General features: G+C 40.4%; 1 protein-coding gene across 1 annotated transcript in view; it reads right to left on the bottom strand.

Annotated features, from left to right (window-relative positions):
- LOC139734620 (chromatin-remodeling ATPase INO80-like) overlaps positions 1-15,191 on the bottom strand; it is a 107,254-nt gene that overhangs the window by 8,254 nt on the left and 83,809 nt on the right. Inside the window, exon 29 of the mRNA XM_071645404.1 lies at positions 4,572-4,701. Coding sequence (XP_071501505.1) covers positions 4,572-4,701 — 130 coding nt within the window. The remainder of the gene's footprint in view (positions 1-4,571; positions 4,702-15,191) is intronic.

Below are 15,191 nucleotides of genomic sequence, written 5' to 3'. Positions count from 1 at the left end.
CATGAATAATTTTTAACTGCTTTCTCGACTGCATTTTACTTTGAAAGTTTATCCTTTGAATCATCTGTATGAACTGTGTTATGTATGGTGTAGTTCAACTACATTCTTAAGTACTGGCTGAAAATAATGAATATAGAATTATGTGTATAACCGAAAATAAAACAAAACAAAACAAAACAACAGAAAAAACAAATAGAATTAAGCTTTACTTTCAACCTTGTTATGGAAGTAAAATATGGCAGGAATTTACCTGATGATAAATATGCTGGAATAATCTGAACAAACACTATCAAATTAATCCTACATCAAATCAGAAAGAGATGAAGGATGGGAGCCAAAAGAAGGGGGGGGGAGGGGAATGCAGGTAAAGATCAAGGGAATAACAACAGTGTGGACCAATTGAGACCAGAGAAGAAAGGGTTCAGACCACGGAAGTAGGGTCATGAGGAGAACAGGGCCCCGTTTTATCAAAAGATATAATCGATTATAAATTTCTTTACCACACATGCTGCCATAGACTTACCATCGAAATCAACTATATAATCAATTATAACTCTTCATGAAACAGGGTCCAGACCTGGTAGGGAGCAGTAAAGGACCTAGTAAGAAGTATGGCAAAGTAAGGAGGGGTAAGGACCTGGTTGGGAGGTGGTAAGGGGCATGGTGAGGAGGGGTAGGGACCAGGTCAGGAGGAGTAGTGACCTAGTATGGAGGAATGAGGACTAGCGGAAGGGGAGGGAGTGGCAGCGATATGGTCAAAAATAGAATACGGACATAGTGAGAAGGATAAGAACATGGTGAGGTGGGGTAGGGACCTGTCAAGGAGTGATGGGATGGGATGGGTGGGATAGAGGGACATGGCAGAAAAGAGGAGAGACATGATATGTAGGATATGGTAAGAAGGAGAAGAAACATTGTAAAGTGGGGTAGAGACCTTATCGGAGAGGGCAGGACCTACTATGGGGATGGAGGGACTAGGTCGGGGAGGAGTGGGACCCCCACACAAGTAGAAGAGAGGAGAGAGGATTTCCGTCAAAAGTTGGAGATTCCTGCCCTCAAGTCCTTCAGATTCTGCGCCTCCCTGTCTCTTGCCACACTCCCGAGTTCAAGAGTTGTGTCAATTCTTTCTCTGGTGGTTATCCATCATGTTGGATTGGGGGTGGGGGAGGGGGGGTAGGAGGATTGAAATCTAATGCTTGCTCGCCATGGTGTATGTTCACATCCGATACTCGGCAGACGTAACGATCCTCTGAATTGGAGAATGAAGCGCCGGAAAACCGCAAACCGGGGATGATTACGGAAGTCGAGCAAACTCGCGTGGTTCATCTTCTTTTTCCAGGAAACTGCTGCCAGCACGAATGCATAGTTGGCTGTCATCGTACGGAGCTTGATTGATGCATTTCCCCTCTCTTGACCCCATTATGGCCTTTCAAGATTTGTATGTACCTTTAATTGCATTTTAACTGGATTTCTAAATTTTTTTTTTTCATCAGTAGGCAGTGTTGACATTACTCAAGATTACCTAAGTATACAGAAATCACGTCTTAAACTGAATGACTATAATTCAGCATTGCTTTCAGACATGTTACTTTAGCCCAAGGCAAAAATGATCTACACTAATGAACAGACACCTGGTCAATTATAGAAGGGAAGAGTTTAAATGCTCTCATGTAAAAATCATATAGCCTACATAAAATGCATATACACAATAATCTACATAAAATGCATACATCAGGGATGATATTGACTTTTGTTGAAGAAATCAGATCAACATTTTCAGCTGATTTTGATACATGGAAAAAGCAAAATGTGTCCTACACTTGAGAAAAAAAAAATCTGAAATCAGATTAAATCTACAGACTATCATGCCTGATATATATATGCATAGACTACTTTTTGTCCCCTATTCATAGCACACCTTAACTGAATTATGTAAAACTTTGCCATAAATCATAACATATTGGATACTGAAAAAGCGGGACAGAAGGACATATATTCAGTGGTTAAAAGGCCTAAAGTCATTAGGGCTGGATTTTCCTCCATCTGAGCAGCAGCGCTCAGAGAAAATTGTGCAGATTGCGTAGAATGTTGGGTATGTGAGCAACGTGAACCCATCGGACCCTTTGCTGGCTGGATGCGGGGAGAGCGCAGGAGGAGGAGGGGGAGGCACAAATTTCTAATACCAACTGATTTACGGGATGTTTGCACGAGCAGGAAGCAGGCAGCGGAGAGGGACAGAGAGATGGAGAAGGAAAGACACGAGACAGAGGTGGAAGAAAACAATAAGAAGGTGGAGGGGTGGAGGGAGCTCAATGGAGGAGAGATGGGCGAGGGAGGGAGGGAGAGAGGGAGAGGGTGTGTGCGTCAGGGAGAGCACTACCCTGGATATCTTGGACAAATTGTAGCAGCTAGATTCCTCATCATTCCAGAATCATCTCTGTCCCTTCTCGGCTTGTAAGATGTTTATATCTTCTCTCTGTTTACTCATATTCTTTGAACATGACTGCCAGGAGACATGCACCAGCTCTTGGAATGCTTCCACGATTTCATTCCCCATTCTGATGGCGCATATCTGCTTTTTTTTGCTTTGTTTTTTTCCCCGACTCCAAAAATTTTGATACGTTGGTATGCTGACTTTCTGTTACTCAAAGACAAGATCCACTCCATTCATCTTTTCATTTCATTTTGGTGAATGTAACACAATGCTAGGGTATTAAATAACTGCGCACAAAGGTGGGAAAATTTACTATGCAGTTTATCTGGTCTTCCATGCTTCATACCAACATCAACATAAGCAATAGAAAGATTCCCGAAAGGGGGGGGGGGTAGTGGGTTATTATCGTTTTGTTTTGTTTCGTTTTTGATGACACATCAAGTGACATAAGACACAACTTCTCTCACTGACATGTAATTAATCTGGTTCACAATTTGAAGCTTGGCTGAGGGGACATTAACAAGTCAACACATTCTGGTGATTGAATTTTATACAAACATCAATTGCTTGGTAAAAGGAAATCTCTAACACTGCAGCAGTTTGTGGTCTGTGCTGCAAACAAATGTTTCTACACTAGAAAGTGGAGATAAGCAGTGAGGTAACCATTTCAGAGAAGCTTTCTAAAACTGTATTAAACATCATACCGGGGTGTGGCAAAAAGAAGAATGTTGACAGGGGTTGAAGGTATGAGCTGTGAGAGGGCTGTACAATCTGAATGCAGTATATCCACATCTAATGTAGACAACCTGCAGTAAATTTGTCCAAAATGTCCTAGAATGGTTCATCGTCTGGTGGTAGGTCAACTTACTGTATTGCCTTTTTATGACCACTTCCTACTTAATGCAGATGTTTGGAAGTACACGATCTCACTTCATGCAACATGTAATTAGCGAGTATATCATGACAGAATAAAAAAAGATGAGTAAATGCTATGCCTCTCTTTCTTTTTTCCTGTGTTTTAAACCTGAAGTCTTTGTAGATTCAATGCTGACTGTATTTTGTACAACAGATTACCACAATAACATACAAAGAATGAAAGAATTGAAAAAATAGTGTGATTGTACATTTTTGGATGGTCTTGATGGGAGACTACCATTTACCCCTGAACATTTTCTGCCTTTAATTTCTCGAATCAGTGAAAGTCAGTCACCGGGAAAAGCAAGTCAAAACATTTGGTCACATCGTGTATCCCACCAAAGAGTTCGTCTAACGACATAACGTATCAGGCTACTCCAGATGAACATTCCAGCTGGCCAACAATCATTACGCGAAGCAAGTGTGGGCAGGGAGCGAAATTTTGCGGGAGAGGAGTGAGTCGATCCGAACAATCATGCGGGCAGAAACGCCATATGGCACAGACAGAGAGTTTGGTGTGTAAGCCAGCTGACACACCTGTCCAGTTTGAGGCTAAGATTGCATCCGCAGCATCGTGATTCCTTGTACAGTGGTGACAGTCCCCTCCCACTCCACCACCTTCCATTGTGCTCCACAATGAGAAGATTGTATCAGAGAAGAGCACTCCCCCACCATTCATGCCCCCCTGCTTTCCGTGTGTACACACATCACAATGCTGAACAAAAAGCCACTTGAGGCGTTAACACACAACTGTTGACGATAAGTCACGCCAGCTGTCTTCCACCACAGGGTCAAAGGCAGGCCAATCAATACGGATGGCTCCTGCTTGACGTATTGACTAAGAGTCCATAACTAAGTCTACAGGAAACTATATGCCGCAGGACATCTCTAAATTTGATACATCATCCGTTCCTTTTTCATACTTGTCGTGATGAATGTGAGGTATTTCGCATCAGATTTTGCAATCATCCATTAGAGCGAGTTTGAAATATATATGAAACTCTCATTAAATGTCTAATCAAGAACATACACATATGTCCAGTCACATTTCCACTCCCCGTACGCAAAAAAAAAAAAAAAAAAAGAGAATAATCAGTGCAATTGTTCTGTCATCATCATCCCATCTTCCTTGAAATGAGAAAAGGGATTACACCTTCATAAAAGCAGTCATGCTCACGTTAAGATGCACATCACCGACGCCATGAGAACTGTAGTGACTTACCGTCGCCCTCTGTTGGCTGGCTGGGAGAGGCTTCATCAACGATGAGGAGACCATCGTTGCTATTTTCATCCTGGGGCACAGGGGTCATTGTCAGTGACCGCGGTTGGTTGCTCTCACTACCGACTGATACCTGGAGTTTGCAAGATTACATATAATATAAGATGGTGAAAACTTAAACCCCACAATAAAACAAAATAATTGAACTTGAAAAATCACTTGAAAGGTAACCAATACCTACCATTTCATGTGATCACAGCTTGTAACACATTTTAAAAAACAACAGCTTTAGATATGAGTAAGATATGAATCAGAAAAAGATAACTGTAGCAGGGTGAAAAACATACTTCAAACAAGTTAAAATATGCAGCTCTTTTTGAAGTTAATCTTGACAGAATCATCTATGAGCATTACAGAAGTAATACCACATTAATGAGATGACCATGTGGGTAGGATGTCATGTATTTCTGGACAGTTTTGAAGCAATATAGTCCATTTGCTTTCTTTTACTTGGATGAATACTATGAAATGCAACCTGGGAATCATTGGTAGCAGTATTTGTACTACTGCAAAAATGGATATTTTCGCGGGACTAATTTTTCACGCTCTGCCGGGCAAGAAGAGTTTCGCATGTTTTTAATACCGCGGAATCAAGACATCAATTACAGGAAGATACGGCAAAGCAAAAATATTCGCGTGCTTTTATTTTTGTGCTAGTTTCTGGTTGCGCGAAAATTTTTACTTTTACAGTACTTTGGTGTTTTTTACAATTTTTTTTTAGTCATTTACCTTCTTGTGGCTTTTAATGGCAAAAAAAAAATGCAAAAGAATATCAGAGAAAACATTTGTAGTGGTCATTTTGGTAAGTTGTAAAATCATCTTGCCTTCCAAAGGTTTTACATTTCAGGGTCCTCCTTGTTCACACTTGTTACTTTTACATGCAGGAAAACATATTTGACTTATGTCTCTGCACATTTCCCTTTTGATGTACTTTGTTCATATCAATAATGTATGACAGTATATTTTTTTTAATGTTTAATACTTTTAAGACCAATACTTGACTACACACAAACATCCTCTCATTCTTCCTCATAACTCTACACACTATTCTTCTTTGCATCTGCTCTTCCCTTTTCTGATACCTCATATTTCTATTTCTGTCCAAATTTCATTAATTTTTTTCAACCTTCTCTCTTCCTTTTATTTCCTATATCATTTCTTCAATTTTTCCTTTTAATCATTTTCTCTATTACTTTTGCTCAGGTTCTTCCTTTAGATACCCTTCTCTCAAGAGCCTTAATCATTTTTTGACTACTCTTTAGAGAGTAGTTATATGAGCTAATGTGTTAGGGGGACATCTAATTGGGACGTGGTGCTTCATTACATGTTGAATCAACAGTCCTTGAAATAGCTCTCGCCAACTATAGCTCATCAAGCGTGATGTAAGCATAATCCATTATCTCTCCAACAAGAGTCTTGTACTATTACGTCTAGCTTAGATGATCAGCAAAGGAGTAATTAAGAAATAACGGATACATCTCTTCACATGTGTCACTCTTATCAGCAATGGACACCTCACTCAACAATTCTACACATTTCTTTCTCTCATCAAGAATGAGAGCTAACAACTGCGCATTCTTTTCATCCCCAGGAACGTCAAATGATGACTTAAATGGGACATCTTTCCTAATGAAGCCAAGATGGTAGTCTGAGACAGTGAGAGCCGGGCAAGCAGAATGATTAATTCTTAATGATCGCCCTTTTCGGAGGGGACCCTGGGATGCTTGCTTGTTTGATACTGGTGATAATTAACTCTCCTCATTCCAAACTCATTGCACTGAATCCCCCGTCTCCAATGACGACGATGTTCGCAGTGGCCGAGTAAACAGAAAAACAAGACCACGAGGAATGAAAGAAAAGCAGGGAGCGAGAATGTGACAGCACCGTTTATTCAGCTCGGGCCGTGTTGCCCCTCACGAGGAAGTCCCCGCGTCCTTAATGAGAAAATAATGACAGACACCGCACCTGGGAATTAGGGCTCCTCAATGGGACGATAGTGACTTGCGGTTCTCTGCCGGCAGTAAGAATGTGACCATTAGGGCAAATGAAACATGAATGAAAGCTGATAACGGAGACATGTCCATTCATCTCAAGTCAATTACAGGGATTCCACTTGCGCATGTTCTAAAACAGGACTGCAGCATGGCGGGGGTGGGGGGGACGGGAGTCACGTTTCACCTAAAAGCCCCTCGAAATGGACAAAGCTCGTATGATAAGTACTTCATTGGGTAGATATTCCATACAATTTGCTTCTTCTTCTTTTTGTCTGTGGTTGTCACTTTATCTGTCTTATCTATTCATTTAATTATCAGCAAACAGCACTTTTTCTTTCCTGGAATAGGATAGCACAGCTGAGAAGGAATTGATACCGAACTAAGCATAACCTCTACTACACATACCCACCACTTGAGCAAATAATGGCCTACTACATCCACTATGACTAGAATGCCTGAACTTAAATGATGCATCTTTTTAGCAATCCTGCAAAAAAGAAGTACGTTGCACAAAAGAGTATCTGTGCTCTCCTTCAGTTCAGAGAAGGGTAGTTAACGCCTACTCCAAACTTCCTAAAAGCAAATACAGCATGGACAATGGCAATTCTGCTCTTTCCTTTTTGGTACTGTTCCGCCTCTTTACTTGGTGATCAAAAGTCCCATTAAATCAATTCTACTTTATTTGCATTTCACTGCGGCTGGAAAAAAAAGGCACAGAGGATGCAATGAATGGAATTGGGAAGGGTAGAGGGGACGATAGTGAGTGAGTCCTCGACTGGGCCAAAAGGAGACGACGATGATGATGATGATGAGGAGGAGGAGGAAGAGGAGGCATGGTCCTTACTCGAATGCTCAGAAGCGTGCCAGTTCGTGACGAGCATCCCAAAGTCCCGATGTGGTAATAAACAAAGGAGAGCTGACTTGCGAGTCAAGATGCATCGCGGACGGGGAGAGGGCGGCAGAGAGCGAGATGGAGAGGGGGGGAGTCCATTTGAATCTGAGCGAGGGCAGTGAGACGAGGCAATACCTCCCCCATCATTCAGCCTTGATTGCTAGGGTAAACACAATGTGAGACGGCAACATTCGTGCCCCCCTACTCGAAGGAGAAACGATAGAATAAATCAGCTGCCATGGTGTGTTTGAAGAAAGAGAAATGATGGTGAGGAGAGATGCGCCAAATGCGACGGAACTCACTTCTTTGGTCTCTCTCCCTCTCTGTCTCAAATATTTGCTGAAAAATTAAAGGAATGACATATTCCAAACCTGCAGAACCATCTGCTACAACCGCAATATCTCTTGGTTCTCACGCAGCTCCTACAAGGCAAATCTTATGTTGCAGGTACACGCTGAATTTCAGTAATAAAATCCTAAATATATCATGTTGCAGAAACTGCCCAAGCCTTCCTTCACATTACAGAACACACAACAAAATGTCACTGCACCATATGAAATAAAGACATAGGCTCACTGGCAATTGAACTGTATATGTTTTCTGTGCTTTCTCTCACTCTCACTGTAATGACATCAAAACAGAGATCTCACCACAAATGCTAGAAAAAATTTGAGGGTATTTCAAATGAGAAATATCGCAGATCTTTAATGACCCAAAAAAAACACCCATGGTGCCATAAGTCTTAGTGTCCCAAAGATTAGTGCGAGTATACCTTTAACATCCACCATCTGGCACTCTGACGTAAACCCGGGGATGGCGCGGGATCCCGGAAACCGATATCGTGCACTAAAAGATGTAATGCGATGGTATCTACGGCAACACACACATGAAAGCATGCGACCCAGACAAGACCGAACATTGGTAGCGAATCAAGACATTAACCGATGGCTCACTTGTTTTATGAAAAAAAAAAGAAAGAGAGAGAGAGAGAGAGAAAAAAAAGAAAAAAGAAGCCAAGTCATTGTTTGCACGTATGATCAATTTTCCTTGAAAGTGAGATTTTCATATCAGGCATCATCTAGCTTGGATGGATGGGTGAGGGGGCTGATTTTTCTCCTCATTATCTTTTCTTTGTTTCTGATCACATGAAATTTTCTCATTGTCATGGTAAGCCAGGCTAGACTCATTAGTAATACTGTCAACTCTATGGTCAAGTGTGCTCACCATCCGATCTCTGCTTCATCTCACTCATGGAGATACGGGCATCTTAGGCTACCCGTACCAGGTGCCTTTTATAATGATTAGGTGTGCCTGGATTGTTCAAACATTGCTTTGTCATAAATCTTGGGTTTGTTTTATATCGTTGCAATCAGACAATCTCTGAGCCAGAAGTAACTGTACATAGAAAGAAAGCATTTATTCGGGTTCAGTATTTTCAGAGACACAAAAATAAATGACTTTATATGTTAGCTATCTGAATTGAGCAGGCACAACTTGGTGGGACAAAAGAAGGAACAGAAACTTGAGCAATTCTTTGGCTAGATAAACATGGCTTAACCTGATATACTTTATGACATCATACAGACAAGGGATATTTGAAGTAATAATACACATTTTTTTTTTAAAAGAAGAAAAGGAGAGAGAAGACGTGGGAAAACTAGAAAGTATGAATGAAAAGAACATTTCATCAAACGTGGATAAAACAGAAAGATATAGGTCTGAGTGGATGAACAGAGGTTCATGAGATGATAAAAAAAAAAATAATGGAAGACTGGAAACATAAAGTAAGATTGTAACAAAGAAAGCGGGGAGGGGAAACAGACAGCAAGGAAAGGAAAGGGAGGAATTGAAACGTACTGTAATACTTCCAGAAAATATGGCATGGAGTGAGCTGTGATTCAATGCACCTGGGCCCTATGCAAACAGTCCAGTGAGACGTAAGGGACCATTCCCGGACTCACATGCACACACCTTCTTCAAATTTCACTGGAAGTTTTTCCCCTGCAGCAGGGAGTGTCCTCCTCACTCTCCCTTCTCGGCAATTCGGTGTGAAACAGCCTAATGCTGTAGATACAGGGCACTGCGGAGGGGCTAAATGTGTGTACTTAGCACATTGATGCTATAGCCCTGGTGTGGGGAAAAGGTGTGCTATTTTAAGGTGTTTGACCGGTAACACTTTTCACATACAGGCAGGTCTTCAGTGCTCTCACAACAGCACTTGACAGAATACCAACGCGTGGATTAAAACAAGCTTTATCAGTACATTATACACATTATAATGTTTACTTCAGACTACATAACTCTGCAGTTTGAATTGATTTTATACAAAATGTGGTTGACTCAGAAATTCCCACAAATTATCTGAACAATTATCAGAGTGTTTGCAGGAGTTTTAAGTCTTCTAACAACTAACATTTCACTTGGGCATGTAGACTGCATTTAATTTCCAAAATGTCAGAGCTCAATGACATACAGGTTTGTATAGTGCTTATAATACTCCAATATTATATACCCCAATTTCCTCATTGTTCATTTAAAGAAGAAATAAATAGAATGTAAGATATCAGTAGCGGCAAGTTGTGACATTTGGACAGCTGCATTTATTTTTGTGTGTACATGCCTGCTTTAGTGGTCATTAAGTTGTAAGGGATTATACCTCAAATCCACTATTACCTTGGTTTGGTTTCAGTGTCTTGGTGCTCATTTTGTCCATTTCGATGACAAACTTCTGCTTAGCAGGCAGACATTTCTGATTAGTGATGTGCAATATTAAACCTGAGCGCCGTTTCATAAAATATGTTATCGGTGACAAGTTGTGATAGTTGTTAAAAGCTGCGGAAATCCTTCCATCTGATTGGCTGAGAGCAAATTTGTCGAGGAAATGTGGCAGTTGTCACTGACGGCAGGTTTTATGAAATGGGATCCTGGTTGTCACCCAATGCTGCGATAACATTGATTTCATCCTGGCATTATAAAGCTTCTATTATAGCGTTAGCCTCAGAGCCTGCTGGCTTGTGGGTTTACTAATACTAGCTGCATTCACACATTCAAAATAGCGGGATGACGATTGTGATCAAAACCTCAAGATTTTTTTGCAAGTGTTCACACGAATGGAGGGAGTAACAATTTGACGACAGAATGCCTTTGAGAGACTTCGAAAGGAGGCATACAGGCACACATGTTCAGCTATAACGACTGGCCAAATCACATCTGTTTCAAACCAGCATAAGGTTTTATGCATGGCTTGGGAAGTTTTTATTGATGGACTTTGTGACATGCATACATGGCCAGAATAAAAATACTGGTCTGAGGATGACAGGTATTTTCTCACTGTCAGTATGCATGATTTATTAAATGACATGGGCATAGAACATTGAAACTGAGACCCAACGCACAGCTCAATGTTTGTCTTCTTATTCTTCCTTCTTTATGGGTGCTGCTCAGGCATTTTCGCTAGTGTCTGCATTGTTTCCGAGGCAACCTCACAATTTCATCAAGGATTAACGATGGTTCCAGCATAATTGTCATCAAATATTAACCAGGGATAATAACTGAACATCTTTGGCTCGATTTATTGCGGCGTCCAACGTACCTCGACATCCACCCGTTTATGGCTATGGCAAGTCTGCATTAAAAATGAAGGGTATCCCTTGGACGTGCAGACACGCCCCAGACTTTTACTACAACGTTAATTTATTACCTTCACATACGCGTTCAAGGGATCCAACAATTTTGACATGCCCACAACTCCATGACCGCAGAAGCGATGGAACAGAAAATCCAGCAAGACGCATGACTCCACATGCATCAAAAGTTATTGGAAATAGAGGGAAAGGTTTTATATTTGAATACTCCTGTACACATTAAAAACGATATTGTAATGATCACATTAATACAATTTCTTTTTTTTTTCCATCAGCTCCTGTTGGAACTACATACATGTGCTATTCACTAATGATGAATTTACAGCACAGTGAGCAGAAGGCTTATCCACAGTTGAATGATAGGAGTAACTCATTACTAATTGACGTATTTGTTCATTCTTCAATCTCTATTGCAAAGCTAGAAAAGAACTTCATTACTGGAAACTTTTCGTAAACAAACCTCCTTCTATGGAGGTGAAAATAGTAAATGCTCCCAGGGCCTATGGCACACAGAGTAGCCACTGGCCATTTGATTCATAAAAACAACTATGAGGAAAGTGTATCAAAACCATGTAGCCACAAATAACCCCTTTCTGTCAACTTGTATGCCTTGCTGATACATCTCTCCACACAGGATGCATAACTTTTTATACTAGTGTCAATGAAGTTTAAAAAAAAAAACAATAAAAAAACACCAGGCATCATTTGTAACATTCTCTCAAAGAGTTGTTTTTTCCCATCAGGAGCATTCATTTCATTTCTATCTGGCTTAAATAGTCCTCTACAAAGAAAACCTCAAGAACCCCATAAGAAACAGATGCAGACTTACAGCATCCCATCGGGCTGCGCTGGACGGGGTACAGCACAGACCCTAGGCGGTGGAAAACAGCCAGGATTCCTAAACAGCTATTGGGGGACTGTCCAGTGGGGACGGAATGAGATTACTTGCGGTTAAGTTGGAATCAATTCCTTTTACCCAGTGCACCCGCTTCCAATCAATTAGACATTTCTCTTCTATCAAGTGACATTTCCACGGGGTGCTGCCAGTCGACGAGCGTAAAGAGGCAGGTGATTCTTCTGCACACAGCACTACAGAAGTCGGGCGAACCTGGTAACCTCTGCTGCAGTTAGCTCACCAATGGAAGAATTCTCAATTCTGCCGAGCTCTGTCTTTCGATTTAAACACCTTTGAGAACTGACAAAAATCTGAAGCCACATGCCACAAGCTACACTCTAGTTGAAATCATATCAACAAGTTTGTTACCTTGATGTAATGCTGACACACAGGCCTGAATTCACAATTTATGCACTTTTCATCAAATCCATAGATTTGATTTAGTCCACGGACTAAAACAAGCATAAAATAGGTATACCTACATATGCATGTGTCAGCGCACATTCATTATTTGATGTTTGCTGGTGTACACAGACAAAATTTGCACATTTCATGGCCTGACTTTAATCCACCTAAGTTGTAAATTTCAACCAAAGTGTTTAGGAGCATGGTTTGGCAGTTTTAGGATGAATAACAACAGGCGCATCATCTCATTTTGGGACAGAAGTAGTGTTAATTTGTCATTTTTGTCAACAATTTACTAGAGGTAATAGCCTGTAAGAATGGAAGATGGTGACAATTTGGTAGCCATTTCATTTATGCAAATTAGATGGTCTAGTACTAAGAGTTTCGCTTGGGAACCGTCTTTTTTTTTTTATTCAGTGTACTCAAATTATTCCCAATGGTGTGGTTCCCAACTTTTACTCTAAAATGCCTCTCACAGTCAAATTTTTCATAAATCCCACTAGACTATCACAGTTAATCCAATAACAAAGTTTCGTTCAATTTCATGGTTGTTTGCTGGGCTCTGTAGTTATCTCTTATAGCTTTTGCAAATCATAAACATAGTAGACAGTGGTCAGAGAAACAACTCCAAAATACATCAGGTCCTTCAGTTACCTTTGTGCCAAAATATAAAGACCCCCCCCCCCCCCCCCCCAAGTAGGGACAAAAATCAAAGATACCTAGCATCAGTCTTCACATCTAAATATAGCAAATAATGCTGAAGACAGTTTCTCTGTTGTAAGTGTTGACAGTTCCATAGGGTTCGGTCAGTCAGAGAGCATCTAACCAGACAGTCTAATAATGATCTTTGGCAAAGGGGCGTGCATGACCGAGGAGTCAGCTTGCAAACTCGGATGACGCCAAACCATAAACCCCCAGTCATAGGGTCACGGGCTGGTCAGGAAGTCATCATACGCTCATAGAAAAGGTATGACTGAACAGGTGCACAGCTCTTTCGATTCTCAGAATAGTGGGCATCCACTTCCTCTTCACGGAAAGCTTGTGTTTACACTGGGAATAGTCATGTTTCCTAAAACACACCTATACTCATTTTTTTTTCTTCTTTCCTTTTCATCTGGAAATGTAGACTTAGTCATGGATGTGTTCTAACTGTTCAAATCAGGAACTATTGTGACCCCTGCATGTTTCCACTGATCTGCTCTATGGTTTGATTCAGGAGGATATTACTGAGTCAATATTCCTTTCAATTCTGGCGATGGCATCATCGTCATCCATCCATGGGTGATGATTTTCATATTTTTTCCCCCCTTTTTTCTCACAGTCTTGACAGGTTCCAAGCCGGGAGTCAATATTGTGAAAGTCGACTGGAATGACAGGAGACACGGTGGCGTCTCGACACTTGTGGCATTCGTTTGATTAATGGATGACTTCGAATCATACCAGTCCCCTCCATGTAGGAAAATAGGAATCAGTGAAGATGGGTAATGGCTGAACAACTTCATGACCTGCCATCCACGAATCAGACATTCATACTTGTGAATGCCTTTGGCAGATTAAGCACAGAAAGTGGTCCTACTGTAATCAACCAGACGGGGAGACAGTTCATCTGTTGGGTCCAAGAGAAACCACTTGAATACTTTCGTATAATGTAGATATATCATCATCCTGGTATGGCCCATGAAATTCATGATAAATGTGTTTTAACACATCACAATCACCAAAACTTCACACACAAACAAAGAAAGAACTGGGCAGAAAAAGGCACGCAAGCAATTCTTGAAATGATTTTGAGATGTATTTTTGGGTGCAGTTTCTTAATTCGAAGGTTCGTTATTCTGAAGGTTCATTAATCTGAAAATGAAATATGGTTTGTTATTCCAATGGTTCATTAATCCAAAAATGAAAAAAGGTGCTTTAGTATGCACCTTCTTAACATTTTAGAACCAACAAACCCTATTTCATTTTCAGACTACTAAACCTTATTTCATCATTGGAATAATGAACATTCTGAATAACAGACTTTATTACATTTTTGGATTGATGAACCTAATTTCAATTTTGGAATCACGAACCTTTAGAATAATGGCACAAATGTTAAAGGGTGTGTACAGTTCTGGTCGAGGTGAGGACTACCAAACCTTATTTCATCATTGGAATAATGAACATTCTGAATAACAGACTTTATTACATTTTTGGATTGATGAACCTAATTTCAATTTTGGAATCACGAACCTTTAGAATAATGGCACAAATGTTAAAGGGTGTGTACAGTTCTGGTCGAGGTGAGGATTTAGCTTTTAACATTTTGCGAGATATTCAGAAACCACTCTATGAGATGTCAAAGAGCATGCAATTCTAAGGGGAATCAAAAGTTTATTTGATGAAAATCGGTTTTAAAATGGCTGAAATATCCAAAAACAAGGTGAAACAAAGAGATCCTAATAAAGTTGTGGCATGTCGCCTTTTATTATTATCGCATGTTGGGATATCTCAGCCATTTGAAAACCAATTTTCATCAAATAGACGTTGAATCCTTCTTAAAATTACATGCTCTTTCATATTTCATAAGAAGTTTCTCATTATCCCACTTAAGAATGTTCAAAACATGAATCCCCACCTCAACCAGTACTGTACAGTCCCTTTAAGATTAAAGAACCCTTTTTAATTTTTTGATCAACAAACCTCTACCTGTATGAAGTTTGTGTCTTTCAGAATACCGAACCTTTGGAATAA

Source organism: Diadema antillarum, unplaced genomic scaffold, assembly GCF_040938485.1.
Source record: "Diadema antillarum isolate AM-2024a unplaced genomic scaffold, OU_Dant_1.0 seq00000533_RagTag, whole genome shotgun sequence".
Classification (NCBI taxonomy): domain Eukaryota; kingdom Metazoa; phylum Echinodermata; class Echinoidea; order Diadematoida; family Diadematidae; genus Diadema; species Diadema antillarum.
Note: the sequence above shows the minus strand (reverse complement) of the source record. Positions and strands in the feature narration are given on the sequence as shown.